Genomic DNA, 22,879 nt, shown 5'->3' on the forward strand with positions numbered 1-22,879 from the left:
ATGGTAATTCTATTAGTTTTTTGAGGAACCTGCATACCATTTTCCATAGTGGCTATACCAATTGACATTCCCACCAGCAGTGTATGAGGGTTCCTTTTCCCCCACAACCTCTCAAACACTTGTTATTACTTGTGTTGTTGATAATAGCCATTCTAACATGTGTGAGTTGGTATCTCATTATGGTTTTGATTTGCATTTTCCTCATAGCTGTTGTAGGTAAGCATCTTTTCATACATCTGTTAGCCATTTGTATGTCTTCTTGGGAGAAGTGGGAATTTTTAACATGTAAAAGTAAAGAGACTTGTGTAACTAAGCCCTGTATATCCATCACTCAGCTTCAACAGTTATCAACATTTTGCCACTCTTATTTATCCATTTCTTGCCCTCCTGAAAAGTAGGTCTCAGACATCATGTTATTTTTACCATAAATACTTTAGTATGCATTACTGATTGATAAGAGAATTTAAAAAGAAATACCACCATGCTATTATCACGTCTAAGGAAGTTAATAATTTCTTAATATTCAAATTGTCCTAATAGTCATAGAAATGTCTTTTTTATAGTTAGTTTGTTGGAATTAGAATCCAAACAAGGTCCACACGCTGCATTTAGTCTTTTTTAGTAGGGTAAGTCTTTTAAGTGTCAAGTCTCTTTTATTCCATAACATTTCATATTCTTCCTTAGCCAAAAATACTTTGTGTGTTTACTTCTTATTTTGTATTTTATTATTATTTTGTATTTTTCTTTATACCATTTTTTGGTGTACAAAATTTTCAAAAATATATTAACTAATGTACTTGATTATATTAAATTTCCCTACTAATTGATGCTTTTTGGGTCTTGTTCAATAAATTCTATTCTCTATTGTCTTTTAAAGATTTTAGCAGTTTTACTTTTTACTTCTAATTCTTGAATTCACTGAAATTTAATTTTGTATGTAGTGGGAAGTTGAGACCCAATTTTAATTTTGTCCCTGTGGATAATTAATTATCATAGCACCAATGATCTTCATAGTACTGTCATCTGTAGCAACAGCTCTTTCATAAATCAAGTTTTTCTATATGCATGTATCGTTATGTCCTCTATTTTATTTCATTGGCCTACTTGTCACCACGGTGTCCTAATTACTAAAGTTTTATAACATTTCTAGCTACCTGATTGGATGAGTCCTACAACTTTCTTGTTCTTTTAGATCATCTTTGCTACTCTTGGCTCTTGGTACATCTATATACATTTTAGAATGTGGTTGTCCAGTTACATACACACACACTATTTTTATTGGAATTGCATTGAATTTGGGGAGAATTTTATCTTTATAATATTGAATGTTTTCACCCATGAACATGGCACAGCTCTCCTATTTAAGGCACATATCTTTTTTTATGGCATCTTTCTATTAAAAATATGATACAAAAATGTAAAAAAAGAACCTTGATCTCTACCTCACACCATACACAAAAATTAATTTCAGATGGATCATAGACCATAATAAAAAAAACTGAAACTATAAAACTTATAGATTAAAACAGAATATCTGTGATGTTTGGATAAGAAAAGATTTCTTTGACTATTGAAAGCATGAATCATAAAAGAAAAAAATAGATCCAATTATTGGACTTCATCAAATTTTAAAACTTCTGTTCATCAGAAATACATTAAGAAAATAAATTGGCAAGCCATAGACTAGGAAAAAGTACATGCAATGCGTATATATCGCAGAGGAAATAAGCAACTTAATTTGAAAATGGGCAAAAATCTTGAAAAGATACTTTCCAAAAGGTGATACCAATGACCAAAGCACATGAAACATGTTTAACATCATTAATCATCAAGGAAATGTAAATCAAAATCACAGGTGGGTAGTAGTCCATACCCACTAGGATGGCTAAAATGGAAAAGAGAAAGACAATAGCATATGCTATAGAAATTATTTTGGAAAACTTTCAGTTTTCTAAAATATTAAATATACTGTAGTTTTGTTCTCAGGTATTTAAGAGAAACAAAAATATATGTTCACAAAAACCTATACAAGAATGTTCATAGCAGCTTTATTCATGATGGCTAGCAAATGGAAACAGTCCATGTTTATCAAGAGGAGAATGGATAAACAAATTTGTATATTCATACAATGGAATACTACTTAACAAAAAAAGAATCAAACTATTGATACATCAAATAACATGAATGAATCTCATAAACTTTATGCCAATTAAAAGAAGCTAGACACAAAAAATTATGTATTATTACATTTATATGAAATTCTAGAATAAACAACCAAATTGTGGTGATAGAAATCAAATCATGATTGCTTTGAGGATTGGGAATTCACTGGGAAGGGGCACAAGGGAACTTTCCTGGGATGATGGAAATTTTCTGAGTCTTCATTGGGGTGTGGATTACATGAGTGTATGCATTTGTAAAAACTGATCATATGATACACTTAAGATTTGAGCATTTCATTGTGTGTAAAATATACTGCAAATTTAAAAATATGATAATTGGGTTCTCCATTAATAGGAGCATACATCTAAAGTTGATAAGAGGCGGAAAGTTAGGGAAGATTTATGCCACCCCTTCAGAGTAATCTTAAACTTTGTAATCTTAAACTTTGAGATAAAATTCCACGTTAAGAGCACTTCCCAAATCAAAATTAAATGTTTTGTTTCTATTGATTGTTAAATTCTTCAGAAGCAGGTTTTGTTCTTAACTTTATTTTATTAAATATCTAAATAAATGATCTTAGTTATCTCTCCCTTAAAAAAATGAAATAAAAAGGCTTTATTATCAAATTAGAGGAAATAAATGATAGTAATTCATCTTTTTTTGTTTTCTTTCCACAGAATGACAGGGAGTGAATTTTTCTCTCGTTTCCCAGAACTCTATCCTTTTCTTCTCAAACAGTTAGAAGCTGTAGCCAATACTGTGGACAGGTAAGAAAAGAACAGAGTGGGGCAAAGTGAAATCAAGGATGTGAATTACTTTCTTAATTGAGATTTTCCCTCCAGGCAACAATTTTTAATCAGCTCCTCCCTGTAACATAGATGGATTTTTATAAACGCTTTTTTATTATATCATATTGCCTGACTCTGGTAGATTTATACCTGAGAAGTTCATAGAATCTCATTATTATATTTTATTATATTTTATTTTATATTTTTAAAACCCTGTTTTATATTAAATTTTATCAAATTTAATCCTGTTTTCAGTGTTATACAGGAACTAGTTTCTTAGAAGCACATGGTGATTTCCTCTATTAAGAATCATTTTCTTCCTATTATATTTAAATTATGTGTTTACATATTGAGTTAACTTGAACACACACCTGTCATTTTTTTTATTACTGGTCTGTTACAGCTGACCATTGTGAAACTACAGCAATTAGCTGACTAATCTGGTCACCTATGATCAGAAATGGAACTGGTCTACCTGAGCAAAGAGGGCCAGTGACCTGGAAACACAGACATTTAGAGGGGTTCCAGTCTGATTAAGGCAAATAGAAGAGTTCACCATTGTCTATTCCGTAGCTGCTGGTGTAATTTTTAGTATGGACATGTTAGAACATGGGCTTTTTTATTCTTCTAAGCAATTTTTGTACTTGGTATGAATTTATGCTGGTTGTAATTGGGAGAATAAAGTAACATCAGTGAATTTTACTTCTGTTTATGATACATTTCCTCATGAGTAATTTGTGCAGACAGGCTTTTCTGGTCCTAATAAGTGACTGTTCATGCTTTCTTAAGTACTTTTGGATGTTGAAAGTCTCACATTTCATACTCTGGAAGAGGCACCTCTCTACTATATGGATAGCTCGAATCAAAACAGCAGACTCAAATTATCAGAGAATTGTGTACAAAAGCCCAATCCATGGCTTTGCCAGTAGTTCTTCCTTATTTGCACAATATATAAAGAGAATGGAGGAAAAAATGAAAAAAGAAAAACTATCCTTTAATCATAAAAAGTCACTTTATATAATGAGAAAAATGTTTGAAGATAGTGCCTCACCTCTTAAATTTTAAATCTTTTGTGTACAATCATTTTTTTCAGTGATGTAGGCGAACTAAACCATCATCCAAGCATGTTTCTCTTACTTTTGGTGTTGGGGAGACTCTACCCTTCCCCGATGGATGGCACCTGTTCTGCTCTCAGCATGGCACCCTTTATTCCCTTCATTATGAGGTAGTGTATGCATAATGGAAATAATGGGGGGTGGGCATAGGGGCTTTATGCAGGCATTTTATCCTGTTCTTATTTTAGAAATTATAATGGTTTTGTTTGTTTGTTTTTACTTTGGGAGTGGTCTAGTGAAGGAATGGACCTGGAGGTATTGCCATTGCCTCCAACTGATCTCCAGTGTTTCAGCGGAAAGTGCTTATGTTGTGGGTACAAGAGCTCATACCTACTGTTCAAGTGATGTTTCCTTGGGGCCCAGCTGGCCAATGGATGTGTGGTGTTGATAAGAGATACCCCATTTGAAAAGCATAGCCTCGGTGTTGCATTATCCCTGAGTTGAGCCTGGCCAAAATGGGACAGGCTTGGTCCTGACATATATCCCCTGTCCAGTGGTTCAGGAGGACCTCTGGTTGTTCACTACAGAGGCGTTCGCTAGTGGGTGCAAGGAGTAGCATCTGTATGGCAGTGCCGTGTAGCACAAATTCACTACCCACTCATCTTTTCTTTTTAGCTTGTAATACCTCAGAAAGAGCCATGCATATAGATAATGCATGGAAACAAATGATAACAGGCTTTCTGCTTCTAGAGCCTATTATAACTTCCTCGGTTACATTTTTTGAGGCATCTGCCAACTTCTGATCACCTTTATCATTTTAGATTAAAGGCTTCAATAAATAGGCTTCCAAAAAGTTTTGAAATTGTCCTGTGGAATATTTCAGAAGCCCTGTCATGTTAGCATTTACCTTTCTGCTTACCTCCTGACAAAACAGCACTTTCATTTTTATGTATCTACCAAAAATTGAAATGGACTTAGAGCACAAAGATAAATAATACCAAACTTAAGAGAGTGTGTTTGTTATTTATGTGGTGTCCTGGGTTCCACTTCCTGGTTTCACAGAGCTGACTGATGCATTTTAATGTGAGAAACCATTAAACACAAGATTCTGACATGTGGTTGCTGTAGGCATTTGTTTGTGACAAGCCCTGGCTGTGGCTGTGTTATCTATGATCACAGAGATGACTCACTCAGATTGGTTTTTGTTTCCTAATACACCAAGTTACCAGTTTCCCTATCCAGCATTTGGTGATTCATTTTAGAAATTTGGGTTGTAATTTTACTTTCAAGAACATTTAAAAATTGTACTTTCACATATAACTGGAAAGAACTAAAAAATATTTCAGAAAGTTGATGAGAGTGAGGAAGAGCACATGCATGGGATCACAGTGCACATTAGAAACAAAGACATGCTTTAGAACATTTTCATCCTGTGTTGAGAACATTCAGTTTGTGAAAGCTTATTACTAATAGATCTTTTATGTGTTACACCCTAGAAACCAGAAATTACTACATTGAAAATATCCTTCCTGCTATTAGTTTACATATAAGCAGAATGCTCATATTACTAATTATATTCAGAGTTCTTATCACATAACAAAAATTGCATTAATATAGAAGATTTAAATATTGCCTTAAAATCATTGTACTTAGTGCACTGTTTTTTAAACTCAAAAGGCGCAAAATAAGAAGCGTACAGTTATTCCATCCTTCCACTGTAAATGCCCTGGTCGGTAGTTGCTTTCTACCTAAAGATTCATAGAGTACCACCAGCAGCAGAAGTTGCCAGAGCTGATTCCTTAGAGTGTCAGTAGGCTTTGATTTATTGAATATTCATGTATATTATAGAACAATATTTCTTGAACTTTCAGATGTAAACATATCATTTGGAGATATCGTAAATTCTGATTTAGTAGGTCTAGGATGGGGCCTAAGAGTGTGCCTTTCAAACAGACTTCCAAATAATGGCTGATGCTTCTGGTCTGTACATCACACTTCAAGTAGCAAGATTAAATCTGGATTATTACATCTAAACATTATCAGATCTCCCTGCCCCGCACAGATGATTTTAATAAACTAGACGGTAGTAGGGTCATACTTGGTACTTGGTAAGGCTATTCAGGTTTATAAAAAGTAGATTTGATCCAGAATATAGAAAACAAGCAAGAAAGTATTCTGAGCAGAAAGGTCAGTGGGTAGTAGACCCACTTTTGATGAGCCTTGACTATTTGCCAGGCACTGAACTGGACATATTGCCTACAATGACTCTGAGAAGGGGTCTTATCACCCCCATTTTCCTGTTGAAGAAACTAAGGTCCCGAAAGCATGTCAATAATAGAGTAGGAATATGAACTTGAGTGTAGGACTTGTCAAGAGTATTGGGTGTACTCCTTCTAGTACACCAAATAACCAGCTTCCTTTTGTGTAGCCAAGAGCTTTAGCTTCACTGAGTAGGCCCATGAGCCCTGAAATTAATGCCACTAGGAACAATGAGGAGCCTATATCCAGAGTCAGTGCACTTGTGTACAGGCTGTCTTCAAGATCTAGAAGTCATGTCCCCATCAGCAGTGGAATCTGCTCCTTAATTTGTTTTCTTGTTAGTGAGGGTGGGTTGATTGATGCTGCCATTCTCTCAGGCTCACATCTGTAGGATCATTGCCTGGGGTAATAGGGTTACTCTGTGGCCAGGTACAGAGGAAGCCTGGCTTTTCTTTCTTGACCATCTTCTGTGACTCAGTGGAAGCAGCCTAGACTTAAAATTAGAAAACCCGGTTTTGGGTGTCATCAATCTACTATAAGGACAACTCTGTGCTACCCTAAAGTGTTCACAGTCACACTGGGAAGATGAACTATAATCAGATTTTTTTTTTTTAAGTAGTGAATTTGATAAGACTGTATACATTTGATTTAAATTACTTCTGAGAAAATTATTTATGAACAAAGTGAAAGATTGATCATAAACCCTATCATTCCAGGCAGTATTTATGGTTCTAGTCGAGGTAAAGATTGGGTTTTTTTGACTTGGGATAATAGCTGAAGAAATGGATATATGCACAAGTAGATAGGAGGTATTTTTTTTTTTATAGCATTGCTGATGTTAATTTTTGTACTTGGAAGAGCCCTAATCAGGCTCTTGGATACTCTTACATTCAGCTAAAGAGACGTTTTTTCAGCTCGTGGGAGCAGCACGAAGGTTGCCCTGACTCTGCTGAAGTGAGTTGCACAGCGAGAAGATTAAAGGCCCCAACAACAGCTTTTTATTTCCTTTTGATGTATGTACCTGCCATTTCCTTCTTTTCTGTAAGCTATTTCTAGGTATTAGTATTTTTGTTCCTTATCCCACATTAGGGAGTGTAAACTTAAATCTCTGTTGATTATCTCTATTGACTTAAATCTTAGAAGGTTCTGGTTTGGATTTTTTCAAAGTTATGCATGCGTGCAGTTACAATTATTACATCATTTTGGAAAAGAAATGATAATGCTAATCCTAGTGTTTTGTTTATATGTTTTTGGTTTTGATCCAGTATATTTTATGTCCCCAATACTGTCCTGAATCCGGATACACAGCCCTTTACCATATGAATATAATGCTTTCAATTTAAGGTCGTTCACCCTTCGGGTTCAAATACCACAAAGCAGAGTTACTCATACTTCAAGTGAGACTCTGTCTAGGGCTTTCTAGAGACCAAAATATCTATGGACATGCACCTTGGAATTCCTTTGCACAAGCAGATTTCAAATTTGAATTAAAGAGCTGCAGGAAACCAAATATGCCCCAAACCTAGGCAACAGTCCTGAACAGAGCAAAGGCCTGGACTCAAGAGACTTGGTTCTGTCCAAGCTCTGCCACTTATTCACTAGCTGTGACACTTGAACAAAGTTCTTTACTCTCTCTGGATCAGTATGGTACCTGTGTGTGTGAGGGTATCCACTGAGACAGAAAGTGCCTTCTACTGCTGATAACTGAAGTCTCAGCATCAGGTAAATATTTGTGGGAGAAACCCTTCCACTGCCTTTTATTCACTTTTTTGGGTGCTTTTTAAATGGCCCCACCCTTTTTTTTTTTTCACTTATTTTCATTGTAAATGACTTTCAGAATGTTTTCCCCCAAATCATCTGTTCACTTTAGATAAATTTTCAGCAGAATTTGCTTTGCTTTTCTCCGAAAAGTATTGAGGTATAAATAACAATACAATCCTAATTAAACATGTGGCGATGAAAGTCACCCATAGGGACCTAGGTAGTAGAAACTTTTTTAGTTGAGATATTGAAAAATCTATCCAAAAATCAAAAAAATTTGGTTGTACCAGGTGGGTACTAGACTTATTGGGGGGATTACTTTGTAAATCATGTCAATGTCTAACCACTGTGCTGTATACCTGAAACTAATAAAAAATAATATCGAATGTCAACTGCAATTGAAAAATAAGAATTAATTCAAAAAAATTTTGGAAAACACATGTGTTATATATTTTAAAACTATTTTACAGAACCTTTTGATTGTATCAGCCTTACAAAGGGATTAGGTAGAGAAACTAAGAGCGAGTTAGGCTTTTTAAGCCTGTACTATTTGGAAATAATATTGACTCTAGTTTTGTCTTCTTGAAAGTAATTCATAATTCAAGGATTATCACTTTACTCCTTACTCAGGTTATGGTGTTGAAAGAACTTGTTTTCCATAGTGTAGAGTTGGGGTTTTTTCAGTAGACAATAGTTGGCTTCTAACTTCATTTGTTATTGTAATACTGTGAACTCTCCTTTAAGGCTGTAAGGCATATTTCGGCCTGCTCTGTCTTTCCAGAATTCTTATAGAAAGGAAGAAGGCAGGATTTACTTTATAGAGAGATAAATGAGGCAGAGAGCAGTGAAAACACTGCTGGGAGGAAGACATGCCCTTCATTCTCTATCTCAGCTCTGATCATCCCTTCCTCTGCATTGCTGTAGCATTTGTTACTTAAACCTCTTATCTTGCTATTTGTTATTACTGCATTATACTGTAATTTATATGCTCAATGGTTATTCTCTCCAAATAAATCTTAGTCTCAGCAGCTGTGGGTTTTTTGGTTTGTTTGGGGTTTTTTTTATTTTGTTTTGTTTTGTTTTTGGTATCTTTCTCTGCCTAGCCAGGTTTGGGCACAGAGATTGAATTATTAACCTAAAAATGAAACTAATTGTAAATTGAGATATTTTGTGTCTTAGCAGACCTTGTACCTTTGAAATGCTTAAAGGACTCTCGTCCTACAATATTGGAGCCACATTTCATATCCCACTAGTTACTGGTTATATATATATGGCTGGGTTTTGTGTTTTACTTGGCCTTTGAGGAATTTTGTGATCTCGTACAAGCTCGGACATTTACTTTTATTTTGACTTTACCTCTCTGACCCTCTATTTCCTTTTCTATCAAACTAAGGTAGTGGATATTACCTAGGTCGTCTCTAGCCTCACAAGCCAGTGACCCAAGGCCTTCCTGGACTCTGAACTCCTCTTCTCTGATTGCTGTCCAGTGAACTGCTCTGGAGTCCCACCTCATGCTGCAGGCTTTACAATCAGCCAGAGGAGCCTGGATTGATAAGGATAGAAGGAGGAGGGTGATGCCACTTTTTTTGATGAAAGTCATAGAATTATAAACAAGCCAAAACATGTGGGGCAAAGCCTCCCAGATTAATGTGGTATGAATGGGAGGGCCCATCTGTGCTTCAGACTGTCAGTCTGTGTAATGGGGATAATCTGGCTTACAAAATAGTAGATGAAAGCTCCTTGGTTTGCTTGTTAAGAAAAATTCTAGAGAAAGGAAGAGTTCGATGGTATAATGGTGATGCAGAGGGCAGACCTTTTTAACTCCTGCTTTGGCTTGTCTCTGCTAGTAAACTGGGAGGAATGCCCCCAAGGCAGATGTAGGAGAGGTGATAGAAAAACCACACTGTCTCCAGTGCATGAAAGCAAATCCTGGGACCCAGATAACTTACAGCCTCAGGTGCAAGTGAGCCTGGAACCATGTCAGTAATTTGGAAGAAATATGGGACAGGAACATGCTAGGAGGTTGCAGAAGTATTTCGAAAGAGAGGGAGAAAGGCATATTTTATCAGTGACCAAACAATTGTGTTGATATTGATCATTTTAGACTGGATCATTCAATGTATTACTTGCAAGTGCTTCACACTTTATTTGCTGAGAGCTAGTAAAAATTCCCTAAGAATAAGTCATGCCTGAGTCACCTCATTGTTTTGATGGGATTACTAGTCTGATAGATGAGGACAATGCTGCTTTATTCAGCATTTGAATTACTTAAATGAAGACAGACTAGATTGCATGCTTATCAGGTTTGTATATAACATAAATATAATAGATGATGGAATGAAAATTCAAAATAGTCTTTTAAGCATGAGAGTGACAAATACAAATGTAGGCTAGTGGCCAGTACCTCTGTGAGGCTGGGGAGGAAGGAGATGAAATTGAGGGAGCATATACTAGGAGCCACAATTTTATTTGTGATGTTTTTGTAAGCTGAATTCTGGGCAAATGGTTGATTGTCATATTATTCTGTGTACTCTTTTGTGTGTGATATGTCTGATAGCCCATAATTGAAAAATAAGATTCAAAATAGCCTTGGAAAACTAGATTGATGGACTGAGACTGTCAAGAGAACATTTAATAGAGATATGTATCATATTCTGATTTTTTTAAAGAAAAATCAAAATTGTGTATATACGGAATGAGAGCTGTCTGGCTTCATAAGTCTTTATGAAAAGATCTTGGGGAATAAAATAGGATTTCCTGATGAGCCCTGAGGAAGCAGTGTGACAGTTGCTGCTTCCAGACAGTAAAGGCTACAACCCTCCTCAACTCTGCTGGTCAGACTAGCCCCACATCATTTTGCTTATTATATTATTCTGTTCTGGGCTTCCCATTTTAGGAGGGTCACTGATAAACTAGTACAGAGGAGGTGACTAAGATGAGGAGGAAGCTAAACATCTGGAAACAGTTAGACTGGAAAAAACTTAGAGGCAACACGGTAATGGTCTTTACATACTTGAGACGCTGCCATATGGCAGAAGGCACATAATTTCTCTTTTGTGCTCCCAGTGGAAAAGTATGAGATAGATTTCAGGTTTCAATATAGAATATTTGTGAAAGTTAGCATTCTCCATCAGGAGAATAAACAGATTTCCATAATACTGAGTTGCTGGTCACTGGAAGTGTTCAGGGAAAACTGATCACAGGCTGGGCAGTGAGTGCATCTGGGGTTGGGCTAGATGACCATCAAGGCATCTTTTTGAGTTGTCTTATTTCAGAATAGCTGGACAACTGAGCTGTAGATTCTAAAGGTGCAGTAAATGAAATGATAAACCTTCCTCTAAACCTGTAACATGTATTTGTACATTTTTTGTGGGTTCCTCCATCTCCCAAAGAAAATAAGTTGGGGTGCCATTCTTGACATGGCCCATGAGGTCATGGTGGTCTGCTCCTACACAGCACCCTCCAGCAGTTAATGTACTAAAATTTAGTTTCTAAATAACTTCAATAACTTTGTTCTGAAAAGGGTTTTTTTTTTTTGACCTATGGGATGTTATGTCTGAAAAGCATTCCTTATTAATTTAATTATCTTTTTTTTTTTGGGTGGTTGTTGCTATATTTTTCTCCATTCCAGATGTTGGCTTAAGCCACATTTGTTTTCTGACAAGTACAAGGAACGTCTGAGTCTTTGAGAACAGTCAGAGATGCTTTTCTGAAAGTGATTAAAATAGATAACTCTTTGTTGTCCAAACTTCCTGAAGGATCTTCTTTGAACTGAGATGCCTATAGAGAGAGTACAGGAGTCCCCAAGCCTAACACATTACAAGTAGAAACAGCTGAGAATAGGGCTTTGATGGTGCTGTTAACTAGAATCTCCTCCTGCCTGGCCAGGCTAGAGGTCCAGAACTCCTCCCTCCTGTGGTTACTGCTAAATTCCACAAGCCTTAGAGAATGGGATTAAAGGTTAGGTCTCCCTATTCCATCTTGATCTGCTAAAGGAGGAGCGGTGGTGAAAGAGGGATCTGCCATTCCATCAATGTGTAGAAACCCCGACCTTTGGTTATACTAGCGAAACTCTGATACCAGGTCAGGCTTTAGGCAAGATGGTCAAGGTGCAGAAGTTCTGTTTTGCTCAGGGGTTTTTTTAGCTGCTAACTTTTCTTCTTTGCCTACAAGCCAAACCTGTGCCCACTCCTTGCTTTCATACAGATATGTAAATGACCTTAGTCATTACCTTCCTTGGAACTATTTGTTGTATTACAGAGACATTTTGAAATAAAGCAATGAAACTCTGGTGGTAGAATTTTAGGCCTTACGTAAGGGAGGACCTAAAAGCAGAGATTGGAAGGTTGTTTTCTAATGCTGGTGAAATCCCAGTGTGGGCAGCTACCTACTCTGTCTCCTTTTTACTGTGGCCCTGTCCAGCTAGTGTGTTATTCGGAAGACTGGGCTTATGGCCTTTGAATTTCAGAATTCTATCCAGGGTAGCCGAGGTTTATTGTGTGGAATGAAATCATGTTTTCTGTATTGTGTGGCTTTTTTGCAAAGAGTTCTGGCATAAAAAGATACTCTGTCATCTGTCACCAATTTTTATTTCTCAGTTCCTAGAGAAGGGCCTGGCCAACTTCATCTGTGGTGTCAGATCTCTTTAAGACCATTTTCTAAATATATTTTTGAGCAAAAGGAATGAGGAGTTCACCTCTTATGGAATGCATTGACAATGCAAGCTAGAAAAATAAAACTTGTAGGGACCAGCTTTTTTTCAATGTTATCTATTACTTCAGTAGGCTAATTCAGGGCATGTTAGAACAAGTGATTTGATCTGCATACAACCTCCTTCTTAGGTGAAATTTCTGACAATGTTGATAATCTATGGCCTATTGCTGCCACTCACTCTAAAACTTAGAATCCAATCCGTTAATAGATTAACGAAGTTCTTGTAAAACATCCATTGTATACCTAGGTAGGGTTAGGTCTTGGGTAAGATGAAAAGTAAAAAAAAAAAAAAAAAATAGGTCTTCATTCTTCAAGAACTTAACTGATTAGTTAGTGAGAGAAAGCCCATGCTTGTAAACCTGACGTACTGTATATTAACCACATAATTTTATGACAGTTACGCCAAGGACCAAGGGCTTATCAACGAGGAGAAGAGCACCAGCGGGTTGGAGAAGGCTTTCCCAAGTGGCGAGGCAGGAACAGGATATGGGAATTCAGTCTGCCACCTTGAGAACTTTGAGAAATCTCTCATGTGATTAGCTGCGCATGTGAGCAGAGAGAAAAGTCATGTAGACAGTGGGATTTAACAACGGAAAGATTGTGAGAGACAGTTTTATGATTTATGACTTGGAAGTCATCATAAGGAGCTTTGCTTCCACTTGAATCAAGGGCGACCCAGGAAATTAACAAAATAAATGGGGTGCTTCTTAACAGGAGAAACCATCAATGATGCATCTATGGTAACTTTAATAAAGAACGGTATTTGCTCCAACTGTTGCATTTAAAGTTATTACAAATTCAGTAATATTTAAATTTTAAACTATTTTAACAATATTTTCTTGAAGGAGCTTTTATTTCCTTAATCTTAATTATTTTCTCAAACACCGTAGCTGAATAATACTGATTTAAAGGATTTGACAGTACCAAGGCCCAAATGCCAACTAATGTGCAGTCATCTTATCCTGCACAGTAGGGAACATTTTAAGGTCAAAGACTTTTTTTTTTTCTCTTTAAGCAGAAATATTGATTAGGGAATAGAGTAAGACCATAAAGATAAATTATAGTAGGCTTAAAATGAAGACAAGGAAAAATAATGACATAGCATGTTGGTTATCTTTCCCTGACTGGCAGAGTTTTTTTCCTCCCTCTCTTCTGGGCCTTGACCCTTACCAGTCTATTTATAATCTTCTAGTTAAAACAAGCTGCCTTAGTCCTGTCAACTGCATAAGATACATTCACCCTTTTACTTTTCCCTTTGTATTTTACTTTCCTCACTCACCTTGAACATTGAGACTCTTGACTGCTCATCTTGCCTCCCCTCCAAACCAGTTAGATATTTTCTTCTTCATCATTTACTCATGTCATTCCCTTTATTTTGTGACCATTCATCACCAGTTCATCCATCCATTAAATATATTTGCTGAGGGCCTACTTTGTGTTGTTGCCCAAACCCAATGTCCCCACTTTCATCACCTCTTACTTACAAGAGAAAATAGAGCCATTTGGTATGGACTTTCTCCATGGAGTCACCTTCTCTACCTACCACCATCGTTCTCTCCTTTGTTTTATAGCCAGCCCCTCGGGAAAGGTGGTCTGTGCTACAGTCTCTACTTCCTCTCTTCTTACTCGTTCATTAAACCACTACATCCTGGATGTTTCTTCCACCACTTTGCTGAAGCTGCACCTACAAAGGTGAAATAGGATTGACCTATAGTTATAAAAGCTATCAGATGCTTTTCAGTCTTTATCTTTTTGGATCTTTCTCTGGAATTTGACACCATTGCACACTCCCTTCTTTATGACTCACTGTGGCCTTCTTTGGCCACTGCTTCTTTCCTTTGGAGGGCCCCTTCCTCTTGTTGTCTCCCAGTTATTGGCACACCTCTTTGACCTGCTCTCCACTCTCTTGTTTTTCATATTGCATGCACTTTCCAGAGTTGCTACTCACCTACACTGATGAGTCAGTTCTAGATCTAGAATTTGTACAGAATTATCGATTCAGCTTTCTATTGGACAACTCTTTCTGCTTGTCCCACAGATACCTAAAAGTCAGCAATTTCAAAACAAACCCCCAGTAACACCTCTGCACACTGAGGTTTGAGCAGCCATCTCTTAGGACCTAGCGTATCACATTCTGGCAAGTTGTAGTCAGAGGACTTCTTGAAAGGAAACTAATTAGAATCAAGACTCCTGGTATCACAGAGGATCCCCTCTCAATGTCATTGGTTGTGTTCATGTGTACTTAGTGACAGAGGAGCATTGGTTGAAAAAGTCATTGACTTTTGATATCCCTCCAGTAAGTTTGAAATGATTTTTTTTTTCTCATATTGATTATAATTAGTTTGAGGTAGCAAGTGGCAAGTACCTTTCTTTGGAGATAGAAAAGCCAAGGCTCAGAAGAAGTAAGTGTAATATGTCCACAGTCAAAAAGTGATTCATTAAGGAGTCAGGAATTGATTCATTTATTCACTTACTCGACAGATATTGACTGCAAACACTATTTGTGTGTCAGGCACGATAGAAATGCAGTGGAGCATCAGATAGATATCTAAGATTTTTGGCAAAATGGGGTAACCTTTGTACTATGCTGCCTCTTTGTCCCTATCTTCTTTGCTCTGATTTTTTTTCCATCTAATTAGTGATAAGTGATAATAATTAACAAACGTTTACTGTGGACTGGACACGGTTTTAGGACTTTACACATACTAATTCATTTAATTATCATGACAACGCTTTGAGTCTCATAATGTTGTTATTTCCATCCAATGGAGAGGAAAAGTTGGGCAGTAGGAAGTTTGGAAATATGCCCTAGGTCATCCTGCTAGTAAGTGAGAAGGCTAGGATTTGAACCAGGCACTCTGGCTCCAGAACCCGTGCTCTTCGCCACTCCCTTAGCTACACTGAGGTTTAACGCTGCAACCTGCCCTTCTACTCATCTCTTTACGATGCCATAGCTGTGGACTATAACTAGCTAGTTCTCAACATGCCAAAATTCATCTGCAGTTTTAAAGAACAAGCATTTAGTTTTATTTTGCTTTCTTGAGATCTCTCTCCCACTACCCATCTTGGGCACTGCTTTGGCAGTGGTCTCATTTTCTAATCTTAAATCAGTAGGAAAGGAAGAAAAACTTGCAGTTAAGCCCAAGTGATTGTGACAGGTTGCTAAATAAAACTGGCTCAACCGAAGTTCTGAGATTCTTGAGAAATACTGAGAATTTCTTACAAAAGAAAGTTTTCTTATAATAGGAAATCATGGGTTTGCACAGTTATAAGTGTCTTAGCAAAGAGAAAATGTGTCTTGAGGCAAAAAAGCGCAGAATCTTAATGGAGATTATTTGTGGACTACTATTTATGCATAATTTTTAAACTATAAAATAACAGATTTTTCATTTATCATCTTAAGTTTCCACTGTTGAAACTTCACATAATTTTGAAAATCTTCAGAGTTGTTAAAAGAAAAAAGAAAAAAATAATAGTAACATTTATATAAGACTTTGAAGTTTACAAAACACTTTCACACAGCTTATTTGATCATCCTCTTTTTACTCGCTCAGAAAACAGAATCACAAAAATATAAATACATGTTGAAATTTTTAAAAAATTATCAACTTTTTCTTATATGGTAATCCTAAACTTATTTCGAAAAGAGGCAAGTATGAATCAGTGAAGTTCAAATTACTGAACATGAAAGTTTTATTACTCCAGACTGCACATGGTGACTGTAGGGAACTGCAGGGAACTGCTCTGATGGGTGGATGATGATAGCGTCTGGTTAATGCTGGATTGATGATCCATAGCACAGGGCTTCTGAAATGGGTTGAAATCCTGCTTTGTTTCTCAGCTCTATGTTTTTTGTGTGCACAGTCCCACCTCTGTCATTCATAACCCAAAAGTTACCAGCCGAAATCTGCTGGAAGGCACCCTGACAATGATATGTGCCCCTGGATTTGGGGGTTTTTTTTGCATTAAGGAGAATTCCTGGTCTGGGATATTTGTGTCTTGGCCACCAGTTCCCAAGAGAGGGCCACATTTCTCCTAACTTTAAATGAACACTCTCAGTCCCAAAGGTAAACGTTAGTTCAGCCTTAGTCTGAATAGTCACAAAATCAAAATTAGAGGGGCCCACATGAGTGAGATCTTTCTGTTTGGTCTCTACAATGTCCAGAGCATTAACAAAATATATATTTGTATGAAGGGTGCTATTGTGTATATAAGCCTGCCCCTTTTGATTATTATAATTATACAGGAAAAAGCCATCTGTTTGGTAGAAATATATCTAGGTAACCATGGAAAAGTTGAATTGTTACTGAAGAATGTGTCACACCAACCAGAAAATAATTTACAAAGCAGTGGGTAGAAAATATTTTCAAAAACCCTAAACCAAGTGAATTCCTTAAGCTGTCCTTTTGGGTGACGGGTGAGTAGTGTTGGTTTGTTTTTTGCTTGACTGCTTATTCATTTTTTTTTTCTCAGAAGAATCTCTTTTTCTTGTAAAGCCAGGGTTTAAGGCTCAGTTTCTTTTCAGCTTGGATAAAGTGAAAAGTAAAATTCATTTAATACTAATTATAACCTGCATAAGTCTAGTGAAGAGAAACTTAAGAAATGTAATTCTTGTTTTCTAGTGAGCTTCAGTGCCATATAATTAATATAATTCAATCACTTCTTACCCATTTTTTTTTCTGCATGATTTAAGACATCAGAATTTAATTCACAGCCAGAATGAAAACCAGACTTAGGAAAAACTTGAAAAGACTAGAGAGGGATTTGCATTCTGCTGCATGGTTGAACATGTCCCTAAAGTAGCAGCTTTAGAATGCCATGTCCTGATAGAATTCCCCGTTGAAAATTGGCCAGCAGCGCGGCTTTCTGTTGCCCTCCCCCTTGTCTGCACCACTGTAAACTGTCATGAGGGCCCTTGATACGAACTTAGGAGGCTCCACAGGATTGCTACACAGCCTGACAGAAGGACACCAGTATCACGGGGCAATCTGTGCTCTGGACTATTAGCCCCAGGCTGTGGATTTTAGAATTGGCCAGCTACTCTGGCTCAACCTTAGATAAATATTCCTGGGTTCTAAGTAGGATGGGGAATTCAAAGCCCTGTTTTTCCCTCGTCCTTCCACAACCAATTCGTGACATGTTGTTACAAGCGAGGTCTGAGTGGAGAGGCCATGTTTGAAGGGGGAAATAAGGAAATGCTTTCCACTACTAATTAATACTTACTCCCAGAGCAGTCTCTTTTTCCTTCAAGAATGAAGCCACTCAGAGGGCCAGATTCTAAAACCACTGTAGCCATTTACCCAGACCAGCTTTACCTGTAGGGTAGTTGAAAGCTATGTGAAATGATTTGAGAAGTCTTAAGCAGTGCCTTTTACCCACCCAGTTTTCTCAAATGCTGCCTCTATTTTGGACTGAACCCTGAAGTTTCAGTTAGACTTTCATTCTTTTTGGTTATATGGTTATGATTCCTTGTAGAACGGAAATCTCACTGTGAGGTATATCACTTTAAGTTATTATTACTCATTTATACCACAGTATGAATTAGTTTGAGTTTCTTTGGTTTTGACAGAAAGAGAAAAAGAAGACATTGGTTGGATGAAGTGTTGGAGATGGGATAAAGTCTTGGGGAGAGGGTACAGAACTTGGAACAAAGGCAGAGGTTAAGTTGCCACCTTCACACACGTGGCCTGGGGGAGGACTGCAGAGACTTCTTCCTCACCAGGATTTGCTCCTGTGCTTCAGAGAGACAGGGCGTCCTGTTTTTCATTCTGGCAGGGAAGGACTCAGATGTCTTTTTACAGCTTTTGACTCTTCCTTACCACTTCTAGATGTGGTTCCATTTCCTTTTCAAGATGAAAGCTTATCTTTGTCCCCTCCCAGAATAGTTCCAAGCAGCAGAACACAGTGAATCCTTCCAGATAAAAGACCCTCCTGATAAAATGCCAGATTGTTATCAGAGAAGCAATCTGAGGGGAGTCCTGTCCCTGCCATTAATTACCTCCTTACAGCTTTGTTTATATCCTGCTCGTTTGGGGGCATGTTTTCCTTGGATAGTTTCTTGTCTGTGTTCTGAGCTGCAGTCTGATGTTTGTAAAAATCCCAAAGGTCAGGGAATAGTAGGCTCCTTATTTTCTGAAAGGTTTAATGGCAAGGAAGAGAATATCAGTTTCTATCTTCCATCTGGAAGGAAATGGACAAATGCCTGGTTTTGGTGGTTCATTCCTCACCTCAAAGCATACAAACTGTAGTGTGTTGAATGAACTCTGAATACTTAGCCAAGAGGTTACCTGGAAATAGAATGACATTTATCTCTGTGAAGCCATGAGTATTAATCAGTGATAGACCGGGTTTCAAGACACTAAAGCCAGAGTCTAAAATGCTTTAAAACTGCTCAGTAAATGTGCTTAAAATGACACTGAACTATATAAGAATGTGTTTTATGTTATGTATATTTTACCACAATATAAACAAATGAACAACTGAAACTTGCTTCTTGGCAGCTCCAGTACTTGGTCACAGTTGGAAGTACCATAGGGTTGGGTTGTATGTTCTGCTTTATTATTACATGCTCTTCCATATAAGGCATTATGCATCCTTTTAAGAACGGTGAGACTGTGAGCACAGAGAACCTTAATACAAGATGAAGAGACTGTTTTGCCACCATCATCTGGGCATATTGGGAAGTTTAGGATTGGAAAAGAGTCCTATCTTGAAAATGATTGATTCTAAACAACTATAGACACTTTTTTCACAAATGTAACCAAATGGGGCAGGGGGATGGGGTCTCTCGATGGCTGGAATAGTCGCATCTATTGCTCTGATTATGACTCTGTGACTAGAAGTAGTATTAAGTAAATTAACCTTATCTTTGGTATCTGGCTGCCATTAGATGGCCAAACACATGTTCTTTACCAAATTAAACTCGAATCTGACCTTATGTTTTCCTGTTAGGTTCTGTCTTCAGCCCAACCCATTTTTGCTATAAAACTCCTGATCGGTGCCTCAGCTAGCTCAATCAGCTTCACTGATTATGGGAGTTCTTTCTGAGGACTAGACTGTTACCTTTTTTTTTTTTTAGCCAAGAAACTTCTCAAATCCTGCAAACATGTTACCTTGTGACATAGCTGCAATATGAATTTTAGGACAGGAAAAAAAGAAAGGCTGAAAATAGCCCTATTCCAAAAAAGGTGAAAGCCCTGAACTTAGAGCTCTGACTAAAAGATTCTTTTTCACTGTAAGACTGGGTGTTGTGTGTGTGTGTGTGTGTGTGTGTGTGTGTGTGTGTGTGTGTTTGTGTGTGTGCGCGCGTGTTTGTATGCACACACTCGCCTGCTTATGTGCTTATTCCTATCATCATTTGAAGGTAGTTGTGAAATATTCACCATGGGTTCAGCACTGTCTTTCTTATATATGTAAATCTAGTATTTTCCTTAGAAAAGGCGAAGAAATATGGGAACTTAGGAAGAAGTTAAGGTGGATTTAAAATATAAAAGCTCGCTTTGATTGAAACCAGTAAAAACAAGCCCTGACCTTCTTATAGGTAAGAAAAATTGGAATTTTTTTTAATGTATTATTTTAGAAAATAAAGATTTGGCCAGAAATAGCATGGGCGGTTAAAGCAGTCTGGTGTGAAGGGTGTGTTTTTAAAATCTCCACTTAAAAAAAAAATAGTTTCTTTGCTTTCTTCCTCACTAATGGTTTTGTCAGAATAATCATTTGAATAATAAATGAAATACTTTGAAGTATATAGGGGTGCAGCGAACTTTTCTGTGCCTTGTATGAACTCGAACTGGTGATGCTGATTATAAACTAAATGATGCCAAATTCTGCCAATTTACCCAGGATCCAAATAATAGCATATGTAACCAAAGCCGTAGAAATCTACTGATGAAATCATGAAAATGAACGGAAGTGATCTAGATTGTTTAATTTTCTTTTAAAATACTGAATTTTCTTTTGAAATGTTATATTTATTAGATCTTAGCACCCAGAAGTTAAACAGTATTGAATATCACACATAGCTCTTTATTTTTAATCTTAGGTTGAAGGTTATGTCCTTGACGTGATTGAAGAATGACTCATACAATTTGTACTGACTTTTTTTTTTTTTTTTTGATGGGTGAGGAGGGAAAGATGATACTGAATTGAGGCTAAATTTATTAACTGAATTCAAAAGGAAATAATGAATGTCACTTAACGATTTTCTCATTTCTTTTTATATTCACGTGTATACCTTCTATGAAACTTCTCTTGAATGCTACTTATGCTTAAAATGCAGTATAAAATGTCTCTTGGCCACCAAAAGTAGCAGTGCAAATAGCAGTGATTTTTCTTCTAGTAAATGGTCATGTTGGAAGATGCGATTGGAATTCTTTATTGACTTGTTCCCATGTTAAAATACAGTTACCATGAAATTAATGTTTTAAGCCTTAGTCACAATCCAGGGGAAGACTTAAAGGTAATGTGATTCTCACTTACAATCAGTAATGTAATTAAATGCTGGAGGGCTTCAGCCATAGTAATGTACCTTGTTTCCGAACAAAGATAACACCACCAGTGAAATTGTATACTTGCAACACTAGTATCTTCTTAATTAGTGGTAGGGTATATGTGATCAGTTTTGTTTCATCTTCAAACTTTGCACAGCAGTCTCTATTGTGCATTCATTTGGCATATTAAATAATAGTGCGCTAACTTGGTTTCTATTTTTTCAGAATTTGGTATGATTCACACTGAGATGAAAATTACCTTTTCACTATGGAGTATGCAAAGTATCAAAATAAGCAAAAATAAAAGATATTAAGAAGCAGGTTTAATCTACCCAAGATGGAGAAAATAATCTGTTTTGCTTTCACCAAATGGAAAATCCTACTGCGAAATGCAGATAAGTTTACTAAAGCTGGCCCAACAGATTTGGCATTGCTTGGTTGAATGGTTTGTCAAGTGTATGTAAGATTAATAAAATTGAATTTCTTTTAATATATATCTAACCGTCGGGGCACACTAGTTTTTGCAACTAGTGCAGGCCCTGGAGTCACACAGACCTAACTGAATCCTAGCTTGTCCATTCTCATTGCAAGCTTAGCCAAATCACATAATATCTCTGAGCCTGTCTTAGAAGAGTATGTGGAAAACTTGAAATACTGTCCTGAAAAAAAAAATTTTTTTGTTTTTTAATTTTTACATGATTAATTGTTAGGATTTAAGTATTTGTTGATTAGATTCTTTAAGACAGCACAGGGAAAAGTTAATTCTGCTTGTAAAAATTCAAAGGAAATAGCTGGGCTTGTTTAATCTGAGGAAGAGAAGATTTGGGATGTTTTACAGATGGTACTAGAGGCTGGGAAGGGAAAAGACAGGATGCATAATAATTTTTCTAATGTATATGAGAGACTATTCTTAAAAACAGCGGTATTGAGGTATAATTGACATAAAATAAACTGTGCGTGTTTAAAGTAGGCAATTTGATAAGTTTATGTACCCATAAAACCATCACCACTGTCAAGATGGTGAACATATCATCTTCACCATCTTGACAGTGCAAAAACTAGTGTGCCCCGACGGTTAGATATATATTAAAAGGTTATTCACCTACAAAACTTTCTCCGAGTCCCTTTGTACTTTTCTCCAAAAACCCAACCCCCATCACTGGGCAGTGGCTGTTCTATGTTATGTCACTATAGGTTATTCATGCATCAACTGTAAGTGGAATCATACATTATACATTCTATTTTGTCTGGCTTTTTCACTCAGCATAATGATTTTGAGATTTATCCATGTTATTACACCGATCAGTGCTTTGTGCCTTCCCACTGCCAAGTGGTAGTCCATTGTGTAGCTATACCACAATTTATGTATTCACCTTTTGATGGACATTTCTGCTGTCAGTTTTGACTATTACAAATAAAGGTGCTAAGAGTATTTATGTGCAAGTCTTTGTATGCACATATGCTTTCATTTCTCTGAAGTAAATACCTACGAGTAGAATGAGTGGGTTGTATGGAAGGTGTACATTTAACTTTTTAAGAAACTGCCAAATTATCTTCCAAAGTGACTGTACTATTCTGTATTCTCACCAGCAGAGGATGAGTGTTCCAGTAGTTCCATATGCTAGCTACCACTTGGTATGCTGTCTTTTTA

General features: G+C 36.9%; 1 protein-coding gene across 1 annotated transcript in view; it reads left to right on the top strand.

Moving 5' to 3' along the window:
* THADA (THADA, armadillo repeat containing) overlaps positions 1-22,879 on the top strand; it is a 285,149-nt gene that overhangs the window by 125,417 nt on the left and 136,853 nt on the right. Inside the window, 2 exon segments of the mRNA XM_006909639.3 lie at positions 2,841-2,930; positions 4,045-4,176. Coding sequence (XP_006909701.1) covers positions 2,841-2,930; positions 4,045-4,176 — 222 coding nt within the window.

This window comes from Pteropus alecto, unplaced genomic scaffold (assembly GCF_000325575.1).
Source record: "Pteropus alecto unplaced genomic scaffold, ASM32557v1 scaffold131, whole genome shotgun sequence".
NCBI classification, from domain to species: domain Eukaryota; kingdom Metazoa; phylum Chordata; class Mammalia; order Chiroptera; family Pteropodidae; genus Pteropus; species Pteropus alecto.